Source organism: Myotis brandtii, unplaced genomic scaffold, assembly GCF_000412655.1.
Source record: "Myotis brandtii unplaced genomic scaffold, ASM41265v1 scaffold62, whole genome shotgun sequence".
Taxonomy (NCBI): domain Eukaryota; kingdom Metazoa; phylum Chordata; class Mammalia; order Chiroptera; family Vespertilionidae; genus Myotis; species Myotis brandtii.
Window position 1 is genome coordinate 1,553,753 of NW_005370366.1, and position 10,236 is coordinate 1,563,988.

Sequence of the window (10,236 nt, forward strand, 5' to 3'; positions counted from 1 at the left end):
GCACTTCCAGGCCAAAGTTCCTGCAGCGCTGAGGCCCCGGCAAGGGGCGGGTCTATCAGTTACTATGGCGCTGCCCGCGAGCCTGCGGGAAGGGGGGGTGGGCTCTGTTACTCACGGATCTGCCGCGGGGATCTCCGAACTTTTGGTGTCCGCAGGTCTGTAGCTGTGGTCGCAGGTCTCTGTCCCCAGTGGCTGCAGGGTCCTGGTATGCGTCTGAGATCAGACTGGGTGGTGCTGAGGCCAGGATCCTAGTCTCAAGCAGCTCTGTTTCCCAAGATGGCGTGGTCGCTGTGCCTGGGCTGGCCGCCCTGGAGTGTCCGCGCCGGGAGCGGGGGCTTTAATATTATTTTTTTCCTCATTCCTTTCGTTTCTTTCATATCTCTTATTTGCCTCGTTCCTTTTTTTACTCTATTTTTTTGTTTCTTTAGCTTAATCTTTTTTTTGTCTTCTATTTATCTTTTCATAACATTTTTCTCTTTCATCTTTTCCTTTTTACCATTTTCTTTTTCCTAATCATTATTCTTATTTTTCCTCTCCCTTGTTCTTTTCAGAATCATATATCTTCCTATTTTCTCTTCAAGTATTCTTTTAATTATTATTACTTTCTTTCTTTTTCATTTATTATTCTTGTTCTCTTTTCTATTTCTTAATTCCCATTTCTTTTGTGGTTGTTTTTGCTGTTGTTGTTGGGATCTTTCATATGGTTTTGTTTGTTTCCTGTATTGTTTTATTTAGCCCTATAAGCACCTGTAGAACAGCTTGCATGATGTGGTTGGGGTTGAGCCTCACAAGCCAGCCTGAGAGGAGATCCCACCCACGAATGGGACAACAACAATCAAAACCCAATTACAACAGGATTGTCCAAGTAACCCACGAAAAGGTCACTTCAAGAGCATCCAGCTTAGGAGTTCAAAGAGACTGCACTACTGGGTCCCACAGTACATTTACTACAAAAGGGCAATCCACAAAGACTGGGTGTCATAGCAGTTCTATTTAATACATAGAAACAAACACAAAGAGACAACTAAAATGGGGAGACAAAGAAAAAACCCAAAATGAAAGAAAAGAAAGAATCTCCAGAAAAAGACAGAGGAAAGCAATTTATCAGACATAAGCGTTCAGACTAATGGTTATAAGGATGCTCAAGGAACTTAGTGAGAACTACAAGGAATTAAATGAGAACTACAAGGAATTAGTGGGAACAACATCAGCATGAAAAAATGACATAGAAACCATGAATAAGAACAGGTCAGAAATGAAGAATACTATATTTGACATTAAGAATGCAATGAAAGGAATTAAAATCAGGCTTGATGAAACACAGATCAAATCACGAATTTGAAACACAAGGTAGAGGCAAGAGAAACCAAGATGGCAGCATAGGTAAATGTAATACTCGCATCCTCCCACAACCACATCCAAATTACAACTACAATACAGAACCACCATCATTCAGAACCACCAGAAATCTGGCGGAAAGGAAGACCTACAATTAGAGAATTAAAGAAGAAAGCATGTTGACACTAGTAAGAAGGCAGGAGGCATGGAACGGACTGGTCCAACACCTACGTATGGCATGTTTTTGATCAGAAGGGATATCTTGGCTGAGGAGGCTTACTGTGAGGAGCAAGGCTTACTGTGAGGTTTACCACACCAGAACCATCAGTCCAGAGTACCAGTGTCAGGAGGTGAAGTTCCCATAACTTAGGGCTGTAAAAGCCAGTGGGGAGCCCAGCTTGTGTGGTTGAATGGCTGAGCATCCATTTATGAACCAGGAGGTCACCATTCAATTCCCAGTCAGGGCACATGTCCGGGTTGTGGGCTCAATCCCCAGTAGGGGATATGCAGGAGGCAGCAGGTCAGTGATTCTTTCACATCTTTGATGTTTCTCTTTCTCCCTCTCCCTTCCTCTCTGAAATCAATAAAAATATGTTAAAAAACAAAACAAAACAGTTGGAAACCCAGGCAGTTCTTTTTAAAGGGCCCATAGACAGACTTAGTTGGACTCACTCCTTCTGAGCTTCAGTTCTGGGGCAGCAGCATGAAAGCATCCAGGAACATATGGGGAGGAATTAAATTGTCTGGCATCAGGGCAAGAACTGGGAGGCAGCTTTCCCCCAGACAAAAGTGCTGGCAGAGGTCATTATTCCTCTGCTGAGACCTCCTCTCCCACAAAGCTGACTGGCAGGCACCATATCTGAGTCCCCATCAACCTGACCCACCCTGTTTGCCTCACCCTGGAGATTCCCTGAGACCCGCTCCACCCAATTTGCAGATTCACCCAAGGTGTTTTCCATATGAATGGCTTGTCCTGGTTTGGGCTTCAGATTTCACTAAAATCTCTTAAACAACTAGCAGCTGGACTCAGTATGCCCCATACTTCTGGATAAGTGTCCTGTGGCTAGGCACTAGCAGCAGCCTGCCTTGCCTCACAGTTTGGCCTCTCCTGGGGGTAACAAAAGAAGAAGAGAGCAAAAAATTGAAAACCTATTTGAATAAATAATGACCAGGTGAAAGAAACAGACTTACAAGTCCAGGAAGCACAGAAAGTCCCAAACAAGATGAACCAACGAGGCCCAAACCAAGACACATCATAATTAAAATGTCAAAGGTTAAAGACAAAGAATCTTAAAAGCAGCAAGAGAAAATCAGTTACCTACCTACAAGGGAGTGCCCAAATGACTGTCAGCTGATTTCTCAAAAGAAACTTTGCAGGCCAGAAGGGAATGGTAAAAAATATTCAAAGTGATGAAAAGAAAGGACCTATAACCAAGATTAGTCTACCCAGCAAAGCTCTCGTTTAGAATTGAAGGTCAGATAAAGAGCTTTACAGACAAGAAAAAGCTAAAGGGGGTGTGACCAGCTGCAAACAGCCATCATCCCCTGACCCAGGCTGGCCAGGCACCCAAGCGGGACCCCCACCCTGATCCAGGACACCCTTCAGGGCAAACCAGCCGGCCCCCACCCATGCACCAGGCCTCTATCCTATATAGTAAAAGGGTAATATGCCTCCCAGCACTGGGATCAGTGGAGCAGCGAGGCCTCCTAGCACCGGGTTCAGCAGAGCAGTGAGGCCTCTTAGCACCGGGATCAGCTGAGCAGTGAGGCCTCACTGCCCCTGTGTCAAGCAGAGCCGCGAGGCCTCCCAGCACCGAGATCAGCAGAGCCGCAAGGCCTCCCGGCCTGGGATCAGCAGAGCCACAAGGCCTCCCGAATCCGGGATCAGCGAAGCTGCGAGGCCTCCTGGCCCCTGGAGCAGCGTGACAAGGGGCAGCGCCCAAACCCCCTGATCGCCCTGCGGCTCTGTGTGTGACAGGGGGCAGCGCCCCAACCCCCTAATCGGCCGGCTCTGTATGTGACAGGGGTGGCGCCACAACCCCCTGATCCGCCCTGCTCTGTGCGTGACAGGGGGTGGTGCCGCAACCTCCCCATCGACCCTGCCTTGAGTGTGACAGGGGGCGGCGCCCCAACCCCCCAATCGGCCCTACCCTGAGCGTGACTGAGGGGGGCATCGCAACCTCCTGATCCGCTCTGCTCTGTGCATGACAGGGGGCGGCGCCCCAACCCCCCAATCGGCCCTACCCTGAGCGTGACTGAGGGGGGCATCGCAACCTCCTGATCCGCTCTGCTCTGTGCATGACAGGGGGCGGCGCCCCAACCCCCCAATCGGCCCTACCCTGAGCGTGACTGAGGGGGGCATCGCAACCTCCTGATCCGCTCTGCTCTGTGCATGACAGGGGGCGGCGCCCCAACCCCCCAATCGGCCCTACCCTGAGCGTGACTGAGGGGGGCATCGCAACCTCCTGATCCGCTCTGCTCTGTGCATGACAGGGGGCGGCGCCCCAACCCCCCAATCGGCCCTACCCTGAGCGTGACTGAGGGGGGCATCGCAACCTCCTGATCCGCTCTGCTCTGTGCATGACAGGGGGCGGCGCCCCAACTCCCCAATCGGCCTTGCTCTGAGCCCGACCAGGGGCTGCACCTAGGGATTGGGCCTGCCCTCTGCCACCCGGGATGGGCCTAAGCCAGCAGGTCGTTATCTCCCGAGGGGTCCCAGACAGTGAGAGGGCACAAGTGGGGCTGAGGGATACCCGCCCCCCCGCCAGTGCACAAATTTTTGTGCACCGGGCCTCTAGTATACAAGATAAACTCAAAATGGATAAGACTTAAATCAAAGTTGGGAAACCATAAAAATCCTAGAAGAAACCATAAGTAGCAAAATCTCAGACATCTCTTGTAGAAATATGTTTATGGATACATCTCCTAGGGCAAAGGAAATTGTTTTAAGGATAAAATAAACAAATGGTACTATGTCAACATTAAAAGCTTCTGCACAGCAAAAGAAACCATCAACAAAGCGAGAAAGGAGCCCAATGTATCGAAGGACGTATTTGGCAATGATACACCTAACGAAGGGTTAACACCCAAAATATATAAGGAACTCATACAACTTAACAAAAGGAAGACCAACAATCCAATTAAAAATGGACAAAGGACCTAAATAGACACTTCTTCAAAGTGGACACACAGAAGGCCAAGAGACGTGAAAAAATGCTCAATGTTGCTGATCATCAGAGAGATACAAATTAAAATGACAATGAAGTATCACCTCACACCTGTCAGAATGGCTACCATCAAGAAATCAACAAATGACAAGTGCTGGCGAGGATGTGGATAAAAGGGAACCCTAGTACTTCTGGTAGGAATGCAGACTGTTGAAGCCATTATGGAAAACAGAATGAAGTTTCTTTAAAAATTTAAAAATGAAACTGCCATTTGACCCAGCAATCCCAACCTTGGCAATATATCCTAAGAATCCTGAAATATCAATCAGAAAGAATATATGCCCCCTTATGTTCATAGTACAGTTATTTACAATAGCTAAAACCTGGAAACAGCTTAAGTGCCCATCAGTAAATGAGAGAATAAAAGAGCTGTGGTACATTTACACATTGGAATACTATATAGCTGTAAAGAAGAAGGACCTCTTACCCTTTGAGACAGCATCGATGGACCTGGACATTATTATGTGAAGTGAAATAAGTAAGTCAGAGGAAGATGAATATCATATGATCTCATTTATATGTGGAATCTAATGAACAAAATAGGTCCAGAGTCATGGATGCATGGAACAGACTGACAGATATCTGAGGGAAGTGGGGAGGGGAGGGCGGGAAGAGATCAACCAAAGAACTTATATGCATATATGCATAGCCCATGGACACAGACAATAGTGTGGTGAAAGTCTGGGTGGGGTGGGAGCTGGGTAGAGGGGGGCAAAGGGGGAAAATGGGGGACATCTATAATACTCTCAACAATAAAAATAAATTTTAAAAAGTACAAAAAACAACTTATCCTCTCTTACTTACCAATATTATAAAGTGCTTCAGTACAAGAAGAATCATTTCTCAGAGCCTCTTTATAGAATTCAGCTGCCTTCTCATAATCACCATTTGCAAACACTGTATTCCCTTTGTTAGTAAGAGCAGATGGATTATATCTATCAGAGTTTACAGCTAAATCTGCATAGCTGCTGGCTTGTGCAAAGTCATTTTCCTAAAGCACAAAACATATACAAATTATCTGAAGTTCATCAAATATTTTTTTTTTGAGATTACAGACAGGAAAAACAGAAACAAGTATTTTACATATCTTGGTTCTGATAGGCTGATTTGTACTCATCAGCACTTTCAACTACCTAAGTGTCTTATGATTGATGTCTCCACGGTCTCATGTTTTGAATAACATCACTATATGTAGATGCTTCCATTTCAAATGCCCAAATTTCATGTCATTGTTTACTGCACACCATGCTTCTTAAAACTCAAGTCCTAAAGTAGTTATGAAGGCATCACTGTCCGTCTGTCCTGATCTAACTGGGTGGGTCACCTACTAGGTCCTACATTTCTAGCACTCGATTGTCGGCACTCCTTCATGCTATCTCGCTGCCAAGTGCTCCATCAGGACCCTGCCATCATTCATGTGAGCCACGGGGACCTCTCAGTTCTTAGGTGGTGTGGCCTTTGGTGCCCTATTGGCTTAGCTAAGCCAGGAGCCACAGTTCCCAGAACACCTTTACCTGTGTGGCTCTTGTCCAGAGTTGGCTGAAGGGAACTTCTAGAATATGAAGCAGCAGCCTTCCTCTCTGCGGGTCCTTTTCTGGCCATCAAATGCTTGTCTGATACAGAAATGCTGGGGTTCTAGCTTGTCCTCATTCACAACTACTCCACACCTGACTCTTCTTCCTGCCTACACTGTCCCTCCTGACAATGGTGACCCAGATCCATGCTAAGTCTTGGCAGTGCACCCAAAGGAGGCAGCTGCTCCATGAGTCCCCCTTGGGTGGCTTCTGGACATGCTAGGCAATTCACTGACTGAATGGTAACCTCTGCTCAGATCCCCAAACACCCCTTCTTCTCCTTAACCCCCACAGCATCTCCACTACTGTGCATGTTCTAAATCCTATATCCCTTCTCTCATAACACTCCCTGATGGAATTTCTGAAAAGTTGAGATATATTTCAAATATTTACCCTTTAAAAATGTACAGTTCAGTGGCATTTATATATTTCATGTCTTGGTGACAAGAGATCCTCAAAGAAATGGCTGCAGGGCAGAGATCAAATCAAGGATGTGGCTCTATCATCTTTGGAAACATTTCATATTTAAGATAGTGCCTAACAGAGCCAACCTTCTCTCTCAGGTAGTATGCTTAGGACTCTGTTCCACAGCAGCCTCATACATCTACGGTAAGTAGAAAAGGGTCTGCCTTGAAAAGAATTATGGATGTGGCTTTGGGGGAATAAAGAACACCCAAATAAGATGTATAGAAAACTTCCAAGTTTTTAAGGGAGTTGGAATAACTAAAGTGTTGCCAGCTTGCATTAAAGGGACAGACACAGAACAAAATGAAAAAAGGCCTCTGGGTCCCCAATTTTTCTGGGCAAAAAGCAGGCTAAGAGAGTTAACCAGCTGCAAACATAGGTTGTTGTTGATTTTTTTCTGTAAAAGTAAGGTGCTCTTGGAGGGCAGAGCCAAGAGCCAGAGAGACCAAAGGATTGGGGACTACCCACCAGGGATCAGAGCTGGGCCCCCATCAAAGATCACTCTCTTTTCCCATGTTCAGGGGGCACTGACCACAAGTGCTTAGCTGGGTTTCAGAACTGCTAGGAACTAATGCCTCCATCCCACCCCTTTTGGATAGGAGTATCTATTACAGTTTTCCTAGCCTTATCTCACCATGGGTTATTAAGTGTATGGGGCAGATTACATTTTTTTTTTTTTGTTCCCTGATCATTAAATCAAGAGGATCTGTGTTTGATAAAGCTCAATCTCTATCTAGACCTTATGCAGTGGTTGGCCTTTCACTACGATGATGAGACTATGAGACTGTTGGGAGGGGTATGTACATTTTGCATGTGGAAAGGATGTGAATAACTGGGCCTGGAATGCAGGCAGTGATACACTCACTGTTAAAACAATGGCCCCAATGGATCACACTGACCAGTCTTCATGCCCCCGTATGTTTCTCTCCCATGTTCATTTTGCCCAATAAGATGACAACAAATTCAATGCACAAGGGAACTTGATAAACACCTGTGCACTTGGGTCTCCTCAATGGACCCTATCCCATGTAGGAAGTTTAGGCTCTCCTGCTAGAGAAGCATTGTGAAGGACTGAGATGCCTGCCGACATTGGGCTTAGGGCTTCAACACATGATTCTGGGGGCACACAATTCAGTTCATAGCATCTATTATGAAAACTTATTATTCACAGAGACAATCATCAAATTTTATCTCTAATCTGACTTCCTGTCTGAGTTCAGTGTTCCACAGGCCTAATTGGCCATTTGAATTATATCACCATCACTACAAAAATTTTAAAAATATATTTTTAAGAACAAACTTGGCATCTTTCCCCCTAATCACACACTCCTCTGGACATGCCCCTGGCACCACTCTCATGCCAACAGAATAAAACACTGGGGTCCTTCCTCACCAGGGGTTTTATCTCCTTTCCCTCTTAACACATGAGGGCCGTAACATCTTTCCACCATAACAGAGGTTCTATGTGGCAACAATTCTCAATGTGCACAAACCAGAAGCTCTGAGAGGGACTGAAAGTGTAGTAGAATCAAACACAATGATCCTAAGTACCCCATCCCTCCCAGCGTTCTTGCCTCTGTGCTTTGTTTACTCCCTTAGTTTCCACACAAATGTCCCCTTCTCTTTTATCTATAGTCTGACTTTTAAGATCCAACTTCTCTCTGGGATTGTCCCCCAAATCCCTAAATTAAAATGCTATTTGCTTCCTCTGAATTTCTAAAGCATTTAGTATCTCACATTAATTTGTTATTCTCTACTTTCAACCAACCTTTCTTCCTTCCTACTCTACCCACCTGCCACCTTCACTCTAAATTAAGAATGTTCCGTTTTTAGGAAGCTTTCAGCCTTTTGGTATTCCCCATGATTGGCATCCATAGATGTTCAACTTCTGCTTGTTACAGATGACACTTTGACCTTACATAAGTCATATAACCTAAGATGTCACTTTTGTTATTACTAGGATCGAACTGAAATGTGTCTCCAGCTCATCTCCCAGGTCTACACTGTACAATTTCATGATGTGATGTTTCCACAACTTTTCACCCTCCCTTCTCCTCCTGAGATGGTCCTCTCACTCATGCCCATAAACTCAACCCAGAACTTTTCATGACCTGGCCCTCCATATACGCCATACCACTGACATTCTGCATGTCCTCTTGTGAGCCTCTCCTTAGGCCAGCTCCTCAGGCAGAAATTTAGCAACATGAAAATACCACATTATCAACTCTTAGTTGTAAAAACATAAAACTTACCAAATAATACAGGAATGAGAGGTTGGTTGCAGCTGCACTTTTCACTCTACTGTCCTTTTTTTCAAACATTTTCAAAGTCTCTATAGCCTAGAAATAAAATATCTGAAAGTTATTACCAATGTAATATGACAGTGTTCAGGTTTACAGTTGGGGCAAGATTAGTATCTGAACTGTAGGAGCAGGGACTGACAAAAGACAGTTTCATTAATATGTTTTAAAAAACAGATGACAAATTGAGAATTTCATTTGAGAATTAAAATTTATAAAAAATAAAATTACACTAAAAATACAATAACAAAAATTAAGAATGGCCCTAGCTGGTTTAGCTCAGTGGATAAAGCGTCGGCCTGCAGACTGAAGAGTTCCCGGTTTGATTCCGGTCAAGGGCACATGCCCAGGTTTGAGTTTGATCCCCAGTAGGGGGCGTGCAGGAGGCAGCCAATCAGTGATTCTCATCACTGATGCTTTTATTTCTCTCTCCTGCTCCCTTCCTCTATGAAATCAATTAAAAATATTTATGTATTTACAAAATAATAAAATTAAGAATGCAATAGATGGGTTTAGTTCCATATTAGACACAGCAGAAGAGAAAGTAAATATCTAGCCTGTGAGTCTTGTTACACAGTTTCGTTTGCCCTGCATAATGGGGTGGGCGGTAAGGTTTTACCTAAAAGACATGATCCAATTTGCTTTTTGTAAAATAATTCTAGAATTTCTGCTTCTGGCTATTAGAAACTAGCCAATAGAAGACCATTCTCCTACAGAGAACAATTAGAAAATTAAATAAAATATTGAAAATATTTTATAAAGGCACTGGAGAGCTACAGAGGCAATCAGGATTTGAAGATCAAACAAGATCCCAGAAAATGTTCCAACTAAATACTAGTAAAATAAGCACAGAAAAATAAAAGGCTAAAAAATGTTCTTAGCAAAGACCATAAGAGACATATAGGAACAGAGTGAAATCTCATATAAACATGTTAGAGTAGGCAGTTAGAAAGATATGAGGTGGGAGAGGCAGCTGGGGCTTGGAGAAAATATGTGAGAAGCGACAAACTGAAAATAGACAATGGAGGTGGCAGGCCTCTATGTGAGGGGCAAAGATTTAGAGCCCTCCAGGATGTGGTCTAACTGGTGGATAGCACCTAGATGAAGAGCCTTATAACTTATAGATACACTAGAGGCCCGGTGCACAAAAATTTATGCACTCGGAGGGGGAGGGGGGTCCCCCAGCCCGGCCTGTGCCCTCTCCCAGTCTGGGACCCCTTGGGAGATAACACCCTGCTGGCTTAGGTCTGCTCCCGGGTGGCAGAGGGCACGCCCAATCCCTAGGTGCAGCCCCTGGTCAGGCTCAGAGCAGGGCCGATTGGGGAGTTGGGG

The 10,236-nt window shown here is 44.9% G+C and overlaps 1 protein-coding gene across 6 annotated transcripts in view; it reads right to left on the reverse strand.

The window, feature by feature from the left end:
- IFT88 (intraflagellar transport 88) overlaps positions 1-10,236 on the reverse strand; it is a 164,825-nt gene that overhangs the window by 90,071 nt on the left and 64,518 nt on the right. For all 6 annotated transcript variants that reach the window (XM_005880004.2, XM_014528163.1, XM_014528160.1 and 3 more), the window contains 2 exons: positions 8,857-8,943; positions 5,370-5,556 (listed from right to left, as the gene is read on the reverse strand). In XM_005880004.2, coding sequence (XP_005880066.1) covers positions 5,370-5,556; positions 8,857-8,943 — 274 coding nt within the window. The remainder of the gene's footprint in view (positions 1-5,369; positions 5,557-8,856; positions 8,944-10,236) is intronic.